General features: G+C 37.0%; 1 protein-coding gene and 1 long non-coding RNA gene across 2 annotated transcripts in view; one reads left to right on the top strand and one right to left on the bottom strand.

Moving 5' to 3' along the window:
* Positions 1–980: 980 nt before the first annotated feature.
* On the bottom strand, positions 981–23062 carry Ctso (cathepsin O). Its single transcript, XM_078021970.1, has 8 exons — positions 22877–23062; positions 15516–15624; positions 14810–14949; positions 12220–12387; positions 10699–10820; positions 5169–5332; positions 4414–4506; positions 981–2427 (listed from the first exon to the last, which is right to left on the bottom strand). The coding sequence occupies exons 1-8, from the start codon at positions 23000–23002 to the stop codon at positions 2393–2395; spliced, it is 957 nt and encodes a 318-aa protein (XP_077878096.1). The 5' UTR covers positions 23003–23062; the 3' UTR covers positions 981–2392.
* LOC110598717 (uncharacterized) overlaps positions 22471–23813 on the top strand; it is a 31917-nt gene continuing 30574 nt past the window's right edge. Inside the window, exon 1 of the long non-coding RNA XR_005737305.2 lies at positions 22471–22665. This is a non-coding gene — a long non-coding RNA (uncharacterized LOC110598717). The remainder of the gene's footprint in view (positions 22666–23813) is intronic.

Below are 23813 nucleotides of genomic sequence, written 5' to 3'. Positions count from 1 at the left end.
TTTCCTTTGCCCCTGAAGACATGCTCACACATCTGGCCATTACAATTTCCATTCTTGAACAAATTCATTATCTTTGAAGAATCTCTTTCTGCTTGTTATTTTAGGTTGACAGTAGACTACTGAAAAATGGTGTTAAGAGATTGTTAAAAGACCATTTCTTTCACAAAGGACAACAGAAATGGAGAGGTGGCAGAGGAGGAAATGATGAGTTTCCAAAGTGTAGTTTACTTGATTGAATATGTAGGATTTCTTTTAAATTTATTGATTTGGTGATTACATAGTAGCGATACCCTTGACCAAAACTCCAGGAAAAGGAGTTTTTTGGTTGTTTATTTATTAATTTATTTACTGGCAGGGAGGATGGAGTTTTGGAGGCACTGAGGTTAAAGTTGTTTATGGAGAAAACCAAAAATTGGATATATGTCTTTGGAGTTCGGAAAATTGTGTGTGAATGTAAAGCACATTAATACTACCTTAACAAAATGTTAGCCATACACTGAAGAAAATATCTTTTTAACCTAAGATCAAAAATATAGCTTGTTTTTTTATAAATGTTATCAAATTCCAGAACAGCTGAGAAGTATTAGTCATTTTGAAATCATAAAAATCCCTTAGTATTTGAAAAAGAATATTAGCAAAGCATTTATATTATATAGTAACCTAACACAAACTAGAACAGCAAAAACAATTCCTTCCTAGATCATTAGAAAACTTGTCAATTGAAATGTAAATATTTTCCCTCCTGTAATATTTCTAAACAAGTCCACAATGTTCTTTTGTGTTTGCTTCTGGTGTGTATAAGTAAAACAAGAATTTTTTTTCCTAATAAAGGAGAAAGATAAAGGACAAAAAAATGAGGAAAAATGAGATGTCCTAGAATTTTTTTAGTGGTAACTGCTGCCTTCAAAGTTTCATTTTTGTCAACATCTTCTGCAATAAAAAGCAATAATGGATTTTAGAGAAGAAATGGGTAACAAGTGTATATTTGATACGGTTTATTACATTGATGTTTAAAAAACATTTCTACTTAAAATTCAATCAGAAGATCAGCTCTTTTATTATGAGGTTCTTAACACTGCTATACAAGGAGTAGCTGGTTTCCTGGTTGCAGAGTAGGAGCTGCACACAGTGTTCCTTCTGTGCACACAGATTTATCAATCACTGCTGAGGATACAAGTTAATCATGACCCCATTAGCAGCATAGCACCTGAAATCACTTATGTAATTAATGACACCAGAATGATCACGGGCATTAAGATCCAGGAGCCAAGTGAACGCCAAAGGGAAACACAAAGAGGCAGTTGGGATGGGAGACCAGGAGAACTAAATGAAAAACTAGAAGTCAGAGGGCCAGGGAAGCTCACATTCTGACTGACTGAGGCTGGGTTAGGAGGTGGGACTCTTGAGAGGAGAGGTGCCCAGAATCATGGGAGAAAGAAAGAGGTGGAGCCTATGTGGATAAAAGACCCAGACCCTAAGGGAGCCAAGTGATTAGAAAATAGAAAAGGAAGGTAAACAATGAGGACAATTTCTTTAGTCAAGTGCATTAAACCATGAGAAAAATGTGGGAATTGTGCAGTAAAGACTAAGAGAGAGTGAATAGGTAGGAAAATACTTTGTTCTCTAATATAGGTAGAAAAAAGTAAGAAGTTAAATCTATTGGATTCTTTTCAACAATAAGAATTTCCCCGGCAAAGAAAATTCCAGCATGGCAGGGAGTGGTACTTGAGGCTTCTGACCTCCCAGTTTCCATAATGGTCATTGAATTTCAGTTTATTTCTTTTAGGAAGGGATTGGTCTTCTGTTTCCTTGCACATGGTCCTTCTACTGTTCAAGGGATAAGCACCATTTGATGAGGAAAAGCACCTGGCATTTTGAGTCTTTATGATATTCCATCTCAAAAAATTGCTAGTATAATTGTGATAGGCACACTTCACTTTAGGTCAGCCTTTCATGTAGATGGGGGTAATCTAAGGCTAGTGATTATATCCCACAAAGGAAAATAAATTCTTAGAGTCTCTTTGATTTCACCTAATCAAAGTACCTCATTAAACATAATCAGACAACAATGATAAAAAAAAAAAGAAAGACAGCAAGCAAACCAAAACAAACAGTAGTTTGTTCAGATGTGGTGGGATCTAAAATTTTTCCTAATCTGATCTTCTTCCCCAGCTTGCTTCATAAATTCCCCTAAAGGCTGAGGCACTGGAACTCCTTCAGACTTTAGTTGTCTGTGTATCTCAAAGAACAGACATTCTGTAACTTCAATACTACTAGGACCGATAGCATTTTGTAGGTACTTGCTAAATTTGAAGCTGAGTAATGCTTAGAATGTTACATTGTATTATGAAAATCTTCATTTTTGTTGCTTTCTCGTGATGTCTCCAATATGTCACACAAATACAACAGAAACCGAATCTGCAATACCTAAGGGGGGGAAAAAAAGAAATTGTTACTACTTATCTATTCTCTCTTCAGATACCTTTTAAACAGCAAATTAAAACTTAGTTGTCATTTGGGTTAGAATGAGTTAGTATCTACTAAGAAAATAATTTAATGGAGGCAACAAATAACAACCTCAAAAGTTAATATTAGAACAGATGCCTAATATATTTGTTTCAAGAAACTAAACTAAAACAAAACAAAATAACTCTGAAAGATTTGCTAATTCAATAGGTGAATGCATCTAAGACCTCCATTGCACTAATATGTATTTCTGAAAAGAAACAAAATAACTTATAATATTATTTTAAATATAATTTAAATTTTTAAACTAAGATTTGAACTTGTAACAAGTGTCCTCTACTTTCTTAACACAAAACAACAGAGATCTCGACATCATAGTGAATGTAATAAATGGACTACTTGAAGATCGGATTTCATTGTAACTTACCACATCTTTGAAAATCTCTTGGGGCTGTAAAATACTATCTGCTTTACACCAATATTCACTGGAGTTCTATGACCTTCATATAGTCTATAACTTGAGGAAGTACTCTTATGAAAGATATATGGATTCCCGCATGTAATTAATAGCCAGGTAGGAACCTGGAGAGTCACATTGTGAATGCAGATAGTAGCTATCATCCCTGGTAGCTGAAGCAATTATGAACCAATGTCTGAATTATGTTCTCGCCACTCTCTTGTCAGAGCTCTGAAAACAGCTACTGCTTGGCACAAATATAGGTGCCTCCACTTTCACAGTTAGGGATAGTGCACATCAGTAGTAGAGGTTCAAAGAATGACTGCAGTAATTTATCTGCCAGCTCTAATGATATAAAATCACAGTGATATTGAAAACAAGAGGCCTGAATGGATTTCTAGTGCTCTGGCCAAAAGACTTCTGGCTCCTTTCAATGAATTTTAAGAAAAACATTTCACTATGGTGACAGAACAGGCCATTTATTAATTTTCATGGCTTCTACGTATGGAATGATTAGACAATAGTCGCCAGATTGAATTGACATACATATAGATTTTTCTATGACTCTTTTGTCAGTCTTACAATCTAGAAAGTTCTGCAATTTTTTTAAAGTTATACACTACAGATGTTAAAACTTGCAATGAGAGATGATTGTTTTCACACCCAAATTAGTTTGGACCTAGTTTCATTCAGAAGATAAGTTGATTTTCTAAACCAAAAATTTTAGAATGTAGTTTTGAATACGTTATAAGAATACAGTTTAAAATAGTTAGCTTTTTGTTTTAGTTTCATCTATCGTTAATTTTTTTTAAGTTCAATTAAAAAGTATGTTTGGTATTTGGCTAACTCTCTCAATTCCAGTAGGTGTTTTGCTAGAATTTTGTAGGCAAGAAGAGACGAATTAAGTCAGAAACAATGCTATTGCTCAGATTTTCAAATTTTAATACAAAAAAAATCTTGATCATGATTTCTGCCTGCCTGACTTCCTTCCTTTTTCCTTTCTCCCTTTCTTCCTTCCTTCCTTCCTTTCCATGCTGAGGATGGAACCCTGGGCTTTGCACATGCTAGGCAAGCACTCTAACACTGAGCTACTTCCTTAGAGACTCTTGATAATCATAGTGATAAAAAGTAGGAGAAATTGAGGGTTATAAAAAGTAAATTGGGAACAAGGAGACATTTCTGGAGGAGTTCTGTTTCTAAGTCAAGTGCTTATGTGGTTTGAAGTAGTTGACTTTAATAAGTTATTAGAATATCTTGTATTTTGACATATACATGTATAATACATATAAATTTTCAGTGTAGTCCTCTTCCTTTATAAAAATGTAAATAAGTGCAAGAGTGCCTCTTTTTAAAACATTCTTTATTTTCATCAGTTGGTTAAAGGATGAAAATTATTACCACGATAAGTGCTCTGAGCACACTGGAAACATTCTATAAACTAGACAGGTTTGTATTTAGTCTGAAGTTTTAAACACAAATTCATTACTTACCACAAATATTACCTCCCATTTTTACATGGGCATAGCCGTCTACTCCCCATGAACTTCCCCATGAGTTCCGCACAATCCAATATGGAATATCTCCTACAAAACAAAACATAAAATGGTAAGAAACTCTGAAAAACTCATATTTGCTATGAATGCATGAATTCTGTAGTTAAATCTTGTTTTCCTATAAGTCTAGTACTTCTGAGAAAAAGATTATCAATGTAATATTATCATTTTCATTATGTTATATTGTATAAATACAAGTAATCTAGTTAAACTTGAGCTGTAACTTGTGTCATACTCCAATCAGTAGAAATATGCCTTTGAATTCATTTTGCTTAATACAGATGGTATAGAATCAAAAATCAAAACAATACACCATTTCCAGGGATTTAGGGAAAGAAAAAATCACTCAATACGTGGTAAATTAATTACCGCTTCTCTTTTCCCAAAAATTATCCTAAATATTTCAGATGGAGAATGCACACTCTTTAAATAGGAACATTATCATTATGATGAGGAGGATGTAGCTCAGGGGTAGCATGTGCAAGACCCATATAAAGTCTTCAGCACCACAAACAAAATGAAAATGTCATTATCAAAAATTGGTAGATGAAACCTGATAGGATATTTACACATAGATCATTGACAAGGTGGTTCTTGGACACAGTAGATCAAATTTCAATATTCTATGGGCTGTCCATAATCAGGCACATTTCAATCTGGAAAGCAAGCAATTGTGTCTTATTAGCACTTACCTGTTTTATCAAATCCAGTTATAAGAACTGCATGATTGGCTTCTCCACTAGAGCAATGATGCTGTATTATGCCTCCCAGATAATCTTGCCAGCTCACTGCATCCACTATCACTATTAAAGGGCCAAAGGCAAGAAGTGCTTTTGCCATTTCATCTTCTTGGTCACTACCAAAAGAGGAATTATTTAGGTAAATAATTTAATGTTTAAGGTAAAAATAAAAATGATCCGTATATGATTAGGAGTAGGCTGAGTTGCAATTCCAAAAGATCTAAACAACAGAAACTAAAGGTCATCTCACAGATTACTATTTCAGGATTGTATGGGGCTCCAGGGTATCAGTAACTCACATTCTTCTTATATTATTATTTTGCTATGAGGTTTTTATTCTCAACATCTGTGTGTAGCCCAATACAGCTGCTGGTACCCCAGACATTTAACATATATTTCAAACAGCACAAAGTAGAAAAGAGAAGAAGTGCTACACCTCCATTGAGAAGACTTCCCAGAAATAACATCCAACATTTCTGCACATGTATGCATAGATGTCACTGGCCATAATCCAGTTTTATGGATATATCTGCCCTAAAGGAAGACAGGGAATAGAGTTTTGAAGCTGGCACCAACATATCTAGCTAAAACAAAGGGATTCTTTTAATAATGAAAGTGTTAAGACTATATATTTGGAAAGACTGCCACACGATGTGAGAATCAAGAGATGATGAATTTACGTTAATGAATGTCAAATATAGAAATTATAGGGAAGATTTGCTCAAACTAGCTAATATAATTATATAATAGAAGATGAGAGAGAGAGAGAGAGAGAGAGAGAGAGAGAGAGAGAGGGAAAGGAAGAAGAAGAAGGGAGGAGGGGGAGGAGGGGAAGGAGGGGGAGGAAGGAGAGGAGGGAGAGGGGGAGGGGAAAAAGTGCTAAGATTTAGGGAAGTGCTAAATTGCCAGGGCTACAAAAGACCCAATTATTGCTTTCACAATTGTTCTGGACAGCTACCAGCACAATTTCATGTTACACAACATTTGGCCTTCATTGATCTTGCAAGTATGTGATCAAACCATTATTTACCTTTCTCAAAGATCAGCTTTGTGGGTAAAGCACACTGAAACCAAGTTACTGATAGTTCAGGCCATTAAGATAGCATTTGGTAACTTATTGCTTCAGCAAGCCATGGGTGGGTTAATGGCTTGAAAGAATAAATAATCCCTCCTCCTGCCCTGCGGGGGACAGTGTCTAGCAAGGACACGGAGGAGGAAAATCATGAATGCATAACAATGGAATTCACTGAAATAGAAACACTGCATTCATTTCACGTATTTGTGCACATAATCTTCTCATTAGATTTATTTATCTTATCATCTTACCTGTCACTGCCACTTTATAATTTTGTATATTTCCATCTTATCTTCCCTAGAATTGATTGCATTGTACTGTGTCCTGTGTTATTTTTGTAGACTACTTTAATATGTAGTAGGTTTCTTTCCTTTAATTATATTAGATAAAACATTTGTTCATGAAATTTGTTTTTGGAGGTTTTTAAGCAGGTGTTTCTAATTTTTGCTCTCCTAAATGGTATTAATTAAGATTATGCAAAGATAGGATATTATTTTTAAAAAATATATAAATTTATTAAAAAGGTAATACAGACTTTGACTTTTCCCAAACATGAGTTCAAATTCCAGTTGTACATTAGAGTTATTCCACCCATCATGCAGAATGAACAGAAGCAAAAAAATTACATAATTTTATGGTCTGTGTTATGCAACATGCCTAGAATGAGTTATACAATAAACTTACAAGAAACGTTCTTCCCCACATTTATGTCATCTAATAACTAATTCTTTTGAGCACAGGTTTTAGCATATAATGTACAATTTATTGTCTTTAAATTCTTTGAATATTTTGCAACTTAAATCTGACATATGACATAATTTGTGTATTACTAGAACACAGGTGTTTTATATCTACTTGAAATAATTAAAGGTACACTATAGATATATCATGCAGATGATCCAGTTATTGGGACACCAAGGGAGAAGTAGAAAGATTAAGAAGGAGAAATATTTTTTAGAATGTAAAAGATTATTAATTTTGTAGCATCAAACATATAACTAGTAAAAATCACTACTTTGAGCCAGGATAAAGAGAGTTATCAAAGATATTAAAAAATCATACATGGGATGACACACCAAGTCACCACCAGCAGACAAACATTCCACCTGGGCCTGGAACTGAGTGACACTGTTGTCCCTTGACATATAGAAAGACACTGCCTTTTGGAAAGCCGGAATATATTTCAAATAGCATCTTTATTTCCATGATTAGCCCCATATACAACTAATATAAAAGTGCACACTGTTGCATATATCATATATATACATATATATATATATATATGTATATATATATATATATATATACATATATATATATATATATATATATCAAGCCTTGGTTCCAGGCATGCACTATTCATCTCATAGATCAATAATTTACAGAAACTATAGAATCTCTAAAGAATTCTCCTAATTCTCAGGAGGCTGAGGCAGGAGGATTGCAAGTTTGAGGCCAGCCTCAGCAAGTAAGAGAGGTCCTAAGCAACTTAGTGAGACCCTGTCTCAAAATAAAAAAGAGTGCTAGGGATGGTGGCTCAATGGTTAAGCTTGCTTGGGTTCAATCCCTTGTACCAAAAAAAAAAAAAAAAAAAAAAGTTCCCTTAAACTTTATTGTCATCAAGATCTGTTGCTTAAGTTACATCTTCCATGTCACCACCACTTCATCATCTCATCTTCTCTAGAAGTCAGTGCACTGTACTGTGTCCTATTTTTCTTTTCTTTCTTTTTTTTTTTTTGTCCATTACTATATAGTAAATTTCCTTCATTTGTCAGTTATTCTCATACTCTAATTTTGAATTTTGGAATGCCTCTCCATTGGCTGGATGCGATGGCTCGATAGAGCACGCTTTGCCTTGGCTCCAGAGTTCACAGGTTAAACACCAGGTCACCAACAATCTAACTAGATTCACAAAGATGCCCTTTCTCTAGTTTTGTCTCACTTCTCCACCTCCTACCAGAGTCGCCTGGAATCACTTCCTACACATTCCAGCAGAATGATTGATATGTCTTAGACTTTGTTGCCTCGTTAAGTTAATGTCTATTTTTTCTGTCTTTCTTTCTTTCTTTCTTCTTCTTCTTCTTCTTTTTTTTTTTTTTTTAGTTTTTCCATCCTCTTTGTCTCTCTTCTCTCCTACCTACCATAAAATCTGCATAGGGCTTGACCCTCTTTGTGGGTTATCTACCTTTTGTCTCTTTCCAAAACCATTCTGCTGATATCCTGTTCTAAGGTCACTTTTTTGGTGGTCAATAGGACCTCTTCTTCTGTGTGAGTTTTGTCCTTCTCTTAACTGTGGCCACTGGGTCTCATCACTATTCTCCAAACACACCTGACATGTCCCTGCCTCAGGACTTCACACTTATGGTTGTCTCTGTTTGAAACAATATTCACCTAGATGACTGCCTGATTATGTGGCCACACATCTTCAAATATTCATTCCAATGTCACCTTCTTAGGGAGGCCCTCCCTGGCAACATTTCCTAAAATTTCAAACTTCCATTTTCCTCTAATGTTTTCTCACAAGCTTATTATTTTCTTTGAGAAATTACTATAATTAACACACCATTCATATTATTGTTACTGCTTGTCTTGATTGCTAAAATATAGTTCATGAAAGCAGGGGTTATGTCCGTTTTGTTCAACGCTGAATCCTCAGAACCTAAACAATGTTCAGTAAATATCTGAATGAATGAGTAAATCAATGAATGATTTCTTGCAGTCTAATACAATCATCTGAAGATTGTACTATCACAGAGTACAATGAGAGTATAATGCTCAAGGTTAAAATATGTGTGTGGTTCAGTGATAGAGTGCTTGTATAGTGTGTGCAAGGCCCTGGAATTGACCCCCACCCCATACTTAAAAAATTAGGGTTTCTTCCTTGTTAATCAAAGATCAAATGCCAGTGATATTTGCATATGCTCTTTATCTTCCTGCTAATTCAGACTAGTGTATTTTATTTTCCTTCTTCTTAACTTTTTCAATTTGCTACCCATGACAGGAAATCCCCTGGATCTGTTCCACTCACATTTCAGAAGTATAATTCCTTTTGCACACATTTCCTTCTACCCTCAAGGAACTGGCAGATTACCAAGGGACACTTTTCCACTTTGGGAAGGGCATACCTTCACCTCCAAAGGAGACAGTGACCAATGTACACAGTAACCCTGCACATTGTATCATAGACGTTAGATGGCTGCCCAGAAGTGGAATTAAGGCTGTCCCATATATGGTTCCCAGGGCTACCCCCGGGGGGGCTTGGTTCAGACAGGAGCCACATGACAATCTTCCAGTCCTCTGGCACACTTACCTTATTTAAAAGGGTTACATATTGTTCAAGAATTAATTTCACCCTTGGGTTTCTTCAGGTCCCATGGGTAGATACCAATTGGATCAAGAAAGAGATTCTTTTATACTTGGGATCAGTTATCTAATCCAAATTTCATTTATTTCCCATTTTCTGTTTCAAAATATGGTATAAATTTCCCATCATAAGTGAAGCAGGAGGTGGCTGAGTTTTCCTGGGCCCTTTTGCCCCTGAACCTTTTTTCGTACTCCACTGAATGGTCCTAATGATTCTCTGCTCAGCTTTGTGTTTTCATGTGTTTTTAAGGCATACTTTAAGGCCTGTTTTCCCCTAAACCTATCCCAAAGTTATCCTGCCCTTCAGTCTCCGACACAAGAGCTTTCCCAGCCCATCTTTATCCATGCCGGTACTCCTAAGGCATTCGTACCGTGTGCCACATAGTTTATCTTCAGTGTTACAGCTTCACCTCTTGTTTTTAATCTGAGAATTTTGGTATATTCAGAAAGTTTCAGTTTTCTAAATAATTGAAGCCTTGAGAAATACCGGTACAATAGAAGGTGTTCAAACAGTGCTTCTTGGTGTATAGACTACCTGATGTTAGCCAGAGAATCTACACAAAGTGATTTTGAATTGATTCAACTGTAAGAGTGAAATATGACCATGGCATTATAACATGCAAATTTGGTAAGAAGTGTGCTGTAAATATAAATTATACCTTAAGCTGATTTAAATTTGTTAATTTGGATTTTTTATTTCTAGTTTAATGGCACCTGGAAAAATAAGATTACCTTTAAGAAACATCTTATAACACCGTGTTGTGACTGCCAGTGAGACTGTCTGGTAAAAAGTAGGTTCTAAAGTAATTGAGTATGTAGTGATGTCCTCAAAAATCAAGGGGTCCCAAATATCTAGGACATCATGCACTAAGAATATGTAGAGAGGGGCTGGGGTTGTAGTTCAGTGGTAGTGCACTTGCCTAGAATGTGTGGGGCACTGGGTTTGATTCTGAGCATACAAATAAATAAATTAAATAAAACTCCATTGATAGCTAAAAAAAAAAAAAAAAAGATATGTAGAGAAAACCAAAACAAGATGTTTACCTGAAGTCATAGGCAGAATAACCTCTGATTGAAACTCCAGAATGTGAACTGGAAAAGTAATGACACAGGCCGTTGTGGGCTTTAAACGGGTATTCTGAATCTCCCACCAGTTTTACTTGTGTCTAAAAGAAAGCAATCACCCAACATGTTCATGTGTTAGTTATTTTGAAAATCAAAGAGAACTTAACTTCAGTTGTCAAACTGGGCTCATGTTCACACCACCATCATATGGTTGCACTTTGGATTCTTATGATCTTAAATTAAATCCTAAGTTCTTGTTGTAGACATCCTAGACAACTAGAATCAGCACAGTTCTTTCTCTTCTACTCCTGTTTCTCTTGTATGTTTCCTCCTTAGAACTAGCACCCATCTGCTAATAAAGCCTCATCATCTTTTTTTTGGGGGGGGTACCATATGGTAACTATAGTAACATACTTTCCTTTCAGGACTTCTGACTCTGTCAGCAAGTCTTGGAGATCAGCACAGTGGTGCATACACAGTGATGGCTAGGCCCAGCATTCTTTCCATCACTCCTCTTTCTGCCACTCATCTAGAATATGTCATGTTATTTTAGGTTGTCTGTACAGAATCCTCCCTTTAGGAATGCCAGGCTTAATGGAAAGGAAAGGACATACACTTTATTATTGTCTATATTGAGTGTTCAAATACAGCAAATGTATAATGGAAGGACCTTGGGTGTGGGAAATTCTAGCTTGACAAGTTCTTATAAAACTATATTGGAACCCTCATTGGCTCGTTTCATGTGGTTGATGTTGGATGTGGAAAAATATCAGAGAGTATCTATAAAACTGAGAATACTGAACAAAGCCCTGAAATTGGAGGGAGGGGATTTGAGGTGCAGTTCTGGCTCAGTGATTGACTAGGAAACATAATCTTGACCTTCGGGTCTCATCTCATCATCAGAGTTACAAAATTAGTTGATCTCTATTGTCCCTGTAACTTACAGAAATCTGATAGAAATGAGTAAAAATATACTCTAATTACTTTCTGGGGCATTATGTATTATGCAATCATGCAAAAATACCTATTAAGAATTGTTAATCTAGGTGTGGTTGTGCATGCTGTGATCCCAGAAGCTAAGGAGGCTGAGGCAGGAGGACTCTGAATTCAAAGTCAGCCTCAGCAAATACAAGGTGCAAAGCAACTCATTGAGACCCTGTCTCTAAATAAAATACAAAACAGGGCTGGGGATGTGTCTCAGTGGTTGAGTGCACTGAGTTTAATCCGGGTACTACACCCAGACAAAAAATAGTGCTTAGACATAAGCATAAATGTCCTTCTGAAAACAAATCTCAGATAAGATTTTTCATCCTTTGATATCTTGATGGCTAATTTTCCTAGGAGCAAGTACTTTTTAGATCCTCTGATTAATTTAAATTTTGGTTATCTACATTTCTGAATATTGAAACAACATTAAATATACGAGGGTAATTGAATTTGGAACACACACATTGAATAAGAAAAGAGGAAATCAAGATTCAAAAGGCTGAGACTAGTCACCTTGTTCAACCAGTTCAGAGCACTGACAGGAGAGCCTCCTTCGCAGCCGTAGTTATTATATGAACAGTCAATGACTTGCTGCACACTCAGGTCTTCCAAAGGCTTCCCTCTTATGGCATATGCTGATTCCACTGCACCCACCACACTGAAGGCCCAGCATCCTCCACACTGTTCAAAAGTAGAAATACAGGTTGTATTTATTATGTAGTAACTTCCAAGTCAAATTTATCAATGTTTCTAAATATAACAACTTATCAAATCCAGCAAAGGTTCCAAAACTTGGAAATCTATAAAATATACATGACCATCCTCTGAAATTTCAAATTAAGAAAGAAAAGAAAACCAAAATCCTTTTTGAGCAATAACATCTCTTAATTGAAGCTGAATTAGTAAGATCATCATTGTAAATCAGATGATGCAAGATAAAGTGAAGCATTAGAGATTGAGAAAACACTTGGACTGGTGAATCTTTTAACTAACACATTTTTAAAAATATTTTTTTTAGTTGTAGATGGACACAATATCTTTATTCACTTATTTATTTTTATGTAATGCTGAGGCAAGCACTCTACCACTGAGGTACAGCCTTAGCCCAAGACTAGTACACTTACCGAACATATAACTTCTGTTTATAAGTGACTCCACTCCCAGACGCTGTGTACTGACTTTCACACCACACCTTAATCCTTCTTGCTTGCCCCCCCCCCCCGTGCTCTGCTTCTATGTTCATATACCACCTCCATCCCAAAGGTTGTCAGTGATGAGATTTCATGTTATACTCATTGTGCAATGGAAACAGGGGTTGAACAAATTATTATTAGGACTATCAAGATGCCAGTAGATACCTATTAGGTATGCATACCATTAGGTATGTACTTGAAATATCCTAATCATACAAACCCATATTAGTCATTCCCCAAATATTGGCTACCATTTTTAATGATTAATGGGTCTATTAGCTTGCTTTCATTTCACAAAAAAAAGAACAAAAGAATGAAAAGGGCTGATCCTAATAGAAAGGAAGGGGACAGAAGGAATGCAATTAAGGATCACATTAAAAGAGGATGATTCACAGAAAAGGCAAAGGATACACTAGAATTTTACACTGGACAGAACTAACTAAACGATAAAACCAAGTGATATAGAGTTGACATAAAAAAGAACAACTGGGTGCCTTTGTGGAATGATATTTTGAACAACCTTAGGATGCCAGTGCCATCTGTTAAGTGACCTTTTAGCATGATCTCTAAACCTTGAGAAATGTGAGTACAGGTTGCTGACACGATACCAATAGCTAGCTTTAGTCAAATCACAAGGCAACTCCTACTATCAAAAAATCTCTCCAATAGGTTCCCTTTTAAAAGATTCATAATTAAAAGTCCCCCTCCAAAACAATGTGGAACTTCTTGGGAGCACTGAGTTGTTATGAAGCCAATCATAATGCAGATGATTTGGTTGTAAAATTTAATGCACAGCAATAAATATTGAATTTGAGAATGAATAAAATTCATTCTAAGTTGATAGCCGTTGAGAAACTTCTGGGTCCATAATACTTTTTACACAAGGGATGGCTGAATGACCTGTTGAGGTTTCCATTGTAAACAAACTGAGAATATCCCCTGTGGTTGGGGCTTCACTTTCCCTGGTGGCCTGCATTCCCTGTGTCTTTGGTGGGGTGCACAGGGGTAAGGATTGCCAAGCACACATACACACTCACGGAGCACAAGGTGGATTGCTACCTGCATTGCAGGTCATGCCCATGCACAGCCAGTGTTACCATTTCCCTTCTCCTTTGGGACCACCCTCCTTCTACCACTTCACAATCACCCACAGCTGCAGACCTTCCAACTCTCATTTCCTCAAACACACTTGGGGTCTTTTTCAAGGTAACTTGGTTTATTTATTATAATACTTATACATTTCTTGATAATTCAACAAATATAAAATTGCACTACCATGTTTATTAGTTTCTGATCTGCTTTAAAAATGTAGCACTAAGTTTTTAAGCACCACAACCTAACCTAATCTCTCTCATAACCCCTGCAATTTTGTTGGACAATTGTGCACAGATGGTAATTTTTAGCAACGTATGTGTCACCTTATGGATGAACTGACTGTGCTTGGAAAGAGCACTGATGAACAGCTGTGTGATCTGAGCTCATAGGAAGAAGCTGAGAACCCAGAAGGTCCGGCTAGTCTGTTGATAAATGTATTCAGTCTCATTTTACTTCTTCAGACCATACTGTACTCCCTTTTGAATCTCTCAGTTAGTGGCCAGGTCTGCCTACTCCAGCCTTTCAGTTGTGAGTCTATAACAGGTGAACAAATGTGGAATATGGGTAGTTACTGAGATAGTATGCTGGTGCAATGGCAATTAATGACCAAATATACCAAGGAAGATTTACCTTCAGGAAGGAAAGCTTGGGACTGACATCTTCCTCTCATGTCTCAAAGATCCCCTTCTTTGTGATTTTTGGATGACTGAGGCACGATTTTACTCAGATAAATGGATTCACCATAAGTTTGAACTTGACCTCCAAGGCACTTTCCAACCTTTAACTAATGAAGACAAGGATAATATAAAACTTACCATCTCCTGGTTTCTCACTTGTGTGACAACATGTTTGTCCCTCCAGTCGAATCTTAGTGGCAATGACACATTGGGGATGGGTGTCTGTACTTCTGCTGGGTATCTGGGAAACCTGGTAGATGTGCTTCGTAAATATATGGCTAATAGAAACAGGAAACAAAAAAAAAGTCAACCAATAGTCTTTTTTAAGGAGGACCCTTGGGATTCTTTCTGGAGCATATTTTCAAGCAAAAATAGCTTTTTGGTGAACCTGCCATTTGGGTTTCCCCCCCCCCCTCTCTTATTTTTTTATATATCAAGAAATGCATTCTGCTGAAGGCTACAAAAGAGAATTCCTATAATAAGTTTGGAGCTGACATATAAAATGACTTGTTTGATAGAAACTGTTTAATAACAAAAATGAGTATAATTGACATCATTTCTTGCCATAATCCAAGAAATCAAGGTATTCTGAATGTAAATGGTACTAAAAATTTTCCTTTATAACCACATAGACATACATATAATATTTAGTTCTTAAGCTTCAATTAACAGACAGTAGCCATTAATTTATTTTTCTTACGGTTAGCCCATGACACATGTTTGACAGTAATTATTTAATAAATAACTATTATTTATTCAATTTACAATTAAATAATTCCTCAAAAATCGAGCAAAGAAATTAAAATCAGTAAATAAATCAACAAATAGTACCATCAGATCATACCTTTAAATTCTTCAGGAAGCAAATAAGAAAACTGATTTACTCCATAGAAGGCAGAGGAGTTGTCATGAGGAAAAAAAGAATTCAAGTATTGATGTCTATTAAGGCTTTCCTAAAAGGGAGGAAAAAAAAGTCATTTTATATCTATTATATCAACTCTCCAAAGAAATCTGTTGATAGCTAACTTAGTTAGATTTTGCAGGTGCAAAAGCTAAAGCTTGATTTATTTCCTGCAGATTATAGTGAAAATTTTTACATGACATCTCCATCAGATTTATGAATATTTTGTATGTAATTACAGACTTCAAAAAAAATTTTTTTGAAGCTGGGCAATGTGTGTCTTATCCCTTAACAGTTCCTCTTCACCACACATTAAGAGCATTACAAATATATTTGGCAAACTCCTGACATAGAAGAAAAAAAGAATTGCAGACAAGCATGGTGAGACAATAGTGGCAAGATGTCACTGATGGACTGTCACTGGTGACTAAACAATTATGAATATGGCAAGTGCCCTCTTCATCTTTGTTTTCCTCAGTGGCTGAGTAGTGAAGAGTGTAACAAGGATTAAGGAAATAAATGAATGAATAAGTCTAATTAAAGCTAGAGAGAGCTCTATCTCATTTGGAGCAAAAAGCTTTGTGAAAGGGATGCAAACTTGAAAATGTTCCTGGAAGATTAGCCAGGGTTTTCTATCTGGAGGGAAATATGTGATCATTTATTGAACCCAGGCTGCATGCATGCCAGGCGAGTGCGCTACCACTTGAGCCACATCCCCAGCCCTGCATTGTTTATACTAGCAACAAGCTATTAAAAAATAAGACTTTAAAATGTAATGATTTTTATTAATATGAAAAATGAAATGAATTTTTAAGTATTTTTAAAAATGAGCAAATTTAACAAAGTTGTAAGATTTGGACATTGAAATCTACAAACTATTACAAAAAAAATTAAGAGATCCAAATTAATGGTTATCCATACCATGTTCACGGATTCAAAGGCTCGATATTGTCTATGACAGTGATCGTCCCTGAAAAGATTTACATATTCAATGCCATTCCAATTAAAATCTTAATTTTTTTTTAAAGTAACTGATCACTTGGCCAGGGTTTTTACAGTTTGATACCAAAGGAAAAACAATGTCAAAATCAACAGAATTGACTGAAAAATAAAATAAAAACTTCAGCATACCACAAAAACCATAAATAAAACTGAAAAGGAAAAGCAAGTTTATGCAAATGGCCCATGAGTAAAAATTAAGAATATTATCATTCAAGTGCCTCTTCTAATGAATAAGAAAAAAAATACCAATAGAATGAAAATATAACAAATATTATCAAAAACAGAAAAATTATTGATTAGTAAACATATAATTTCTTCGATTTCAGTAGTAAAATGATGCTAAATAAAACAATAATAGCATCTTATTTCTGGTTATGAAATTTGCAAATTGATCAAAAAATAAGACACATTCTTCAGTCATAGGACACTAGAATATACCACACACATATAAGTTGTAAGTTAGTACAGCCTTGCAAAATCCTTAAAGCTGCACAAATTGTTTAACCAAGGAAGTCTAAATCTTGTAATTTATTTTATTATTATTACTATTATCATTATTATTATTTTGCAGTGCTGGGGATGGAACCCAGGGCCTCACATACCCTAGGGAAGCACTCTATCTCTGAGCTACACCCCAGCCTAGAACTTTATTTTAGATTCATGGGTGTGGGAAGTGTTGTAACTCCAAGCATTCAATGGGTGTATTTGTGGGCATTCATATGAATGTGCAATTGGGAAGGGGAAGCAGGAGTCTGGCCCCACTCTTGATGTTCCATTAGAGACATAATGCAATTATATCTTTTCTAGATCATTTTTGTTATCCTATGAGAAAAAGAACATATTATCACTGAGTTACTAATGTCATACTAAAGCCAAAAAACTTAAAAATCAACAAATTCACACATCATCTTGCTCCCAGTGAATTCCCAAGTACCTCTCTTAATCTCCTTGCCTTATGAATGTCATTTTATCATCCAGTTTTTAGTCATCCTGCTTGTGAAGCAGCTATAACACCACCAAAATAACAATGAAAGAAATGAAATACTATTGACTTGTTTTAAATATTCATGTCCCTAATTTTCTACAATGATTTTAAAAACAGTTACCTATTTTTGGTATTTTATTTATTTTATTTTTTATTTGTTCTAATTAGTTATACATGACTGCCACAGTCTGGCTGGGCAAAATAACCAGGGGTGGGGGGTGGGGGGGACGAACAACTTGTGAAGGTTGATACAGCGGGAGCCACTTTATTGTAGGACAGCAGAGGTATGTATACATAACTGAATACACAGCTTGACTCAATTTAGCATCATCCAGTTACAACAATCAGTCATTAAGGAATCCTCATCATCTTAATAATTATACATGGCTTAACTTAATTGACATAATCTAGACACAGTAGTCAGTCATTAAGGAATCTCCATCATCTTAATGGCTTGCTGGCGTTACTTCTCAAACCACTCTTGGCAAAGTGCCAGGTGCCATTTTGAATTGTCTGTGGCCCTCAACACACGACAGCAGAATGAATTTCAACTACTTATTGCTCACAAATGGAGCACAGCTTCTCATTTCTCTGGCTGTACAACTGTCCCTCCACATGCACACTTTCTTGGTACTGCCACTTTATATATTGTTCTTTGATTTATGTCAGCAGCACCCATATTTTCAGGGCCTGTGGAAATGTCACTCTCTGCCACTTGTTCAAGTAGAGGTCAGCTTCTAAAAGAATTGCATTTGTTAGACTCGAATGTCATTTCAGTGCAATTACTCCTGTCACTTCAGATTTCTCATGGTCCATTTCAGGGCCACTCAGTATTTATAATTGTTGACTTTTTGCCAAGAGCAAAATATTCTGAGCCCCAAAGTGTGCTGCTTCTCCTTCTCCCTACCACCAATCTCTACCCACTTTTGATTCTATTGGGCCACTACTAACATTAAATGTAATTCCTTGGAAGCTTCTGAACAAAGCATAATTCTCTTACACATCTACATACATACCACACACACACACACACACACACACACACACAAACACACACACATCCATTTATGGATGGAATTCTCAAAACCCTTCTTAGCGGTAAATTGAAATGTCTTACTGTTGCAATACAATATTTGGCTATCTGCTCATTTTCTCTGAGTTTTATCTTTTTCATTGACAAATGAGGTAATTCTAACCTGATAGAATGTAGAGGTTAAATAACATAATGTTTGGAAAACAGTACAGTGGCTGGCAGAGTAAAAGTTCAATTTAAATATCCTCATGCTAGATCTTCCTTGGGTTTAAGCATTTGGATTATAGAAAATACCATTCAAAGATCATCCTTTCAGTTTTATTTGGGTTAAAGGGGAGCAAATTTTTCTCATGGTATTAGAAATGAGGAGTAATTATTGAATAAAAGCAATCTGTTACTTTCGTAAAAAAATCATATTATCAGTAAAGTATATCCAACAACATTTATTCTCTTTGCTGTAACAGTAGAACCCACATCAAATCCATCCAACATGGGGTTCACATTACTTAAATTTTAAAAAGCCCTTTATTTCATTTCTTGAATTATCTGTTCATTCAAGTGATTTTCCTGGTTGACTTGGATTCTGGCTGATAAAGCAGACTGCACAAAAGCATCATCAACTGTGAGTGTATATTAGCTTCATGCCCCTCATATCAACCACTTCCACCATGGGATCAAGTGTAGAAAATTATTAATTAACATATGTCTTAACATAGGGCAACAGAGGACATAACAGTGAGCTACTACAGAGTTACTATCTCTAAAGTCTTAAAGATATTAAATTGAAAGACCTTAACCTTTTTTTTTATTATTTGTTTTTAGTGCTGGGGATAGAATCCAAGGCCTTGAGCATGCTCGGCACATGCTCTACCACTGAGCTACACCCTCAGATCTGAACTTTAATATCATCTAAGAGGGAAAGATGGAAAGATTTGAGGAACATACAGGAAACTTCTCATTAGTAGTTGTAAAAGGTGCAAAAGTTTGAAAATCAGATAGCTCTTACATGAGAAAAATTAAAGCTGATAAACCACAACAGCCTTTAAATAGAAGTGAAATAGCTACCTTCATATACTTTTATTTTGTTTTATTTTGATGTAAAAGGGATTAATTAATTTACAAGCAGAGATGCCAGATTTCTTCCTGGAAGGTGACTCAGGGTTGAATAACTTGAGTAACTTAACCTGTTATTATAAAACTAGTGAAAACATGTCCTCTGGATGGTAATACATATCCTCTTTCCTAAATCTTAATCAACACTATACTCTGATCCTTTAAAACACTGATGCTAAAGTTACCTTTATAGAGATTCCTATAACTAGAATTTCAAGTTGTCTCTGTGTATGTGTGTGCATGTGTGTGAGCAGTGTGCTCATGTGGTTGAATTGATCGCATATTTGAAATAAAATTTAACTGTGAGATATCCCCAAGCAAGCTCTTCAGTTTTCTAATTTGCTGCTTTGCAGATCTACCTAAAATGTTTCATTAATGCTCTAAATTCTTACCCACCCACAATCACAAAAGAAGAATAAAATAAGAAACAGGAACCCTTCAGCTTAGTAATGATTTAAAAAAAAAAAAAAAGATACTCCACTGATAAGAGAAGAGAAGCAGTGGAATATGGAGATTAGACTCAAGTTTTAAAATTCTTTAGAGAGCAACATTTTTCTAAAACAATCAGAAAGCCCTTAATTTCATCTCAGGCATCCTGAGCCCCAACAAACTTTCCAACTTTGATAACAGCCATCTTAGAAGTTGCTTGATTAGGATAAGTTGAGAGAGAAATGGGAAATGGCTACTTTTAAGAATAGAAACCTGTGGGGGTGGGTAGGAGGATCTGGAGCTATTTGGTGGTCCTGAACCCACTGCCTGGAAGAGAAATACCAATTCAATCTTTCTCACAGACTGCCTCTAAATAAAAGTAAATGAAATAATGCATTGTTCTTGCATTTACTCAACTGTCTCTTAGGGGAGTGAACAAATCCTTTAACACCAATTGTTGGTCTTTTTGTATTTGAAAAAGAAAATTTTCAGTCACCAATAACACTAATATAGAGTGGAAGCATTTGGAGGGGTTGTTAGATTTAGTGCAAGTATTTGTTCGACCTGCTTCATATAAATTAACTTAGCCCTGAATGAAGCAATGGCTAATATTACTTCCCCTTCACAGAAGAATCAGCTGAGGCGCAGACATACAATCTGCCTAAGGTCACACAAGGGGTGTTTGGTGGAGGGATGTGGCCACTCTGCCCGTAGGGAATCCTCAGAAGAACTAAAGACTTTAAGGGAATTTATGTTTATTTTGTTCACTGAAAAGGCACTGCGGGATTTTATCTCTTTTCCTCATTGGTATCTAGGTTTTCTTCTGTTAATGGTGATTTATTTTTCACTACATATATATACAAAATATTGTAGTATTCCTCTGTGATGAATCCATGCATACAGGGGTAAGTTATATATTGAAATTGTTAGAGAAGCATAAGATACTTTTTGAGATAATATGTGCTTTTTTGTTGTTTTGGGCTTGTGGTAGCAGAGGATATCAGGATGGGAACACAAAGCAGAGGTGGCCTGCTCACCTCATGGCTGCCAATAAGCACAAAAAGACAAAGAAAGGGGCCAGAGTCCCAATATCTTCTTCAAAGGCTTTCTCTCCCACCCAAACCTAACTTACTCTAGGCCTCATCTCCTAAAGGTTCTACTGTCTCAAGAGCACCACAGGCTGGTGACCAAGACTTTAGGCCATGTGTCTTTGAGACATGTGTATGTGTATTTTCCCCTAATATCTGCAGGACTTTTACTGCACACAATAGCAGCTGTCATGACAAAAACCTCCATCCTTCTCTAAACCCGTGGTCACGAAAGACACCACTAATGGAGTAGGCCCTTTCTCCCACTCTGGTCTCCAGTTGGGATCCCCAAATATTTTCAGTGCTGCACATTTCAGGCTGTGTATCCATTAGCCTACAAATATGATGGGACCTATCTGCTATCCCCACTTTTTCAGATATAATTTATAGGTTTTCTCTAGCACAACAAAGAGTGCTTTATTACTCTACTTTTAAAATTTGATTATTAAAAAATTCTCTTCATTATATATAGTTAAACTGGTAAATAGACACCATGGATTCTCAACTCAATTCATAAGTTATTCTGGATTTTATTTACCACATATTTTAACCCATCCTGGAGGCCAGAAGAATTCTTCCTAATACTCATGGTTACCAAAGAGAGGAGGCCCTTTCCATCCATCTGTGTCCAGCTCGCTAGCCCAGGTCCAGACAAGCCACATGGATACAAGCGCTATTAAGGCATCTCCACTCAAACCCAGTACCTATTTAGCTTACGAGTACACTATTTTCCTCCTGGGGACTTGGTTCACCAGGAAATGCAACCAAGCTCATGACAAAGATAGAACACAAAACAGAAAAGTCCTGCAAATATTAGGGGAAAATATACATACACTTCCAATAAGCAGCATCACTGCATTCAAACTTATTTGATTCGGAACAAGTAAATTTTCTTTTATATTACAAATTACATCATAATAATGACATATTTCAAGATCTTTAAGAATGAGTTAAATAATATCAAATATAGAAACATAGCGAGGAAAACTCTAAAGCCATACCCCTTGCAGTTTCCTCAGTTTTGAGGAAAATCTTTTATGTTTACCCAGAAAACTGGTACTTTGGGGAGTTGTGATGCTACAGTAAAATCGCAGCATTGTTACGAAAATTGCCTAAATAATCTGAAAAGAAAATGCATGCATTTATGTATCTTCAGAGCCAAAAGTCCCCAGAGCAGGACAATCATTAACCAGCAGGAGTCTGCACTTGGTGTTTAAATGAACTTGGATTACAGGAGGACACGAGCGCCCCCTTCGGGAAGAAAGCTGACACGCTTCTTCCGCCGACAGGCAGCCCCTGCCTCTGGTTCTAGGAACCGCGGAATCTATCCCTTTGGAAGCCAGAGGGAGCCAGGAAGGAGACGGCTAAGAGGGGTCGGGGTGCTTGTGTCCATCAACATTTCCTAGCTCTATCCATCGATTACCTCGGGGTGAAAAGTGCATGGTAAGAGACCTTTTGGATAGAAATGCCTGTTAGAGACCCTGGCGCAGGGGCCACCCAGAACCCCCCGGTGAACACGCAGCCCCTAAGCCCCGGGCGCATCAAGCCACCGCGGACCCTCTGGGAGCGTCCACCCGCGGGGGTCCACTTCCCCGCCCAGACCCGGGACAGGAAAGCGACAGAAGGAAACAGGCGCGGGAGACGCGCTCAGTACCCGGAAAGCAGCTGCCTCTTGCTGGCGGCCGGGCGGCCAGGTGCGGGTGGCGTGGGCGCGGGGACCCGCGTGGCCGCGGCTCAGGAGGCACCACAGGCTCAGCGTCCAGAGCCACCGCAGCGCCATCCCGCGCCGAGCTCGGCCGCTGCCCTCGCGGCTGCTTTCGCTTTCGCGGCTCCGCCCCCTCCGCGGGCTCGGCCTGTGGGAGGGGCCAGCGCGTCCCGGGTCCAGGTCCCGGGGAGGTGACCCTCCGTGGGGGTCCCCATGGCTCCTACCTGGGAATCCAGAGCGCTGGAAGCTGTTGGGATTCTTGCTGGGTTTTTATTTTATTTCATTTTATTTTTAATTATTTTATTTTTAAATCTTAAGGTACTCAAGGACTTGACCACGTGCTTTTGAGCATGTTTTATGTGATAACAGGAAAGTACAACAGCTGCCTTTCCCGCACTCCTAGGCAGAAACCCTTGATCTCTCTTCCCTTCGTCTCTCAAGGATGATTCTGGCTGTTTGTTGAATGTAACTTGGCCCCATTTTCATTTCTTTCCATGATGCTTTGCTCATATTCCAGACCTGGAATATAGTGCGGGAACTTACCTGGAGGCATCCACGAAGCTAATTTTTATAAACAGGTGACAAAATGTTAGGGTTGTGCGAAAATAAACAAGTGCTCATGTATAATGTGATGGACCTTCCTTTTTTGCAAAGGACAGAGATGGCACCGACTTCTTAAGTTTGTAATGAGATTTTACTTGAGTTCATCATGTCAAGTGCTTTATAAGTTACCTGATACGTTTTCAGAGCTGTTAGCTGTCTCCCCTGGAAGGAGAGGGCATGCTGCTTCTTCATACCCGCTTTATTGGGGATCCCAGAGAAGTTTCAGAGAGTGCTGCCTAGGTCCACCTCTTGACTTCTGAGTGACAACATGATGAAGTCAGAC

Source organism: Ictidomys tridecemlineatus, chromosome 9 (assembly GCF_052094955.1).
Source record: "Ictidomys tridecemlineatus isolate mIctTri1 chromosome 9, mIctTri1.hap1, whole genome shotgun sequence".
In the NCBI taxonomy this organism is placed as follows: Eukaryota; Metazoa; Chordata; class Mammalia; order Rodentia; family Sciuridae; genus Ictidomys; species Ictidomys tridecemlineatus.
The sequence above is the reverse complement of the archived record's forward strand: the minus strand, read 5'-3'. Positions and strand labels throughout refer to the sequence as shown.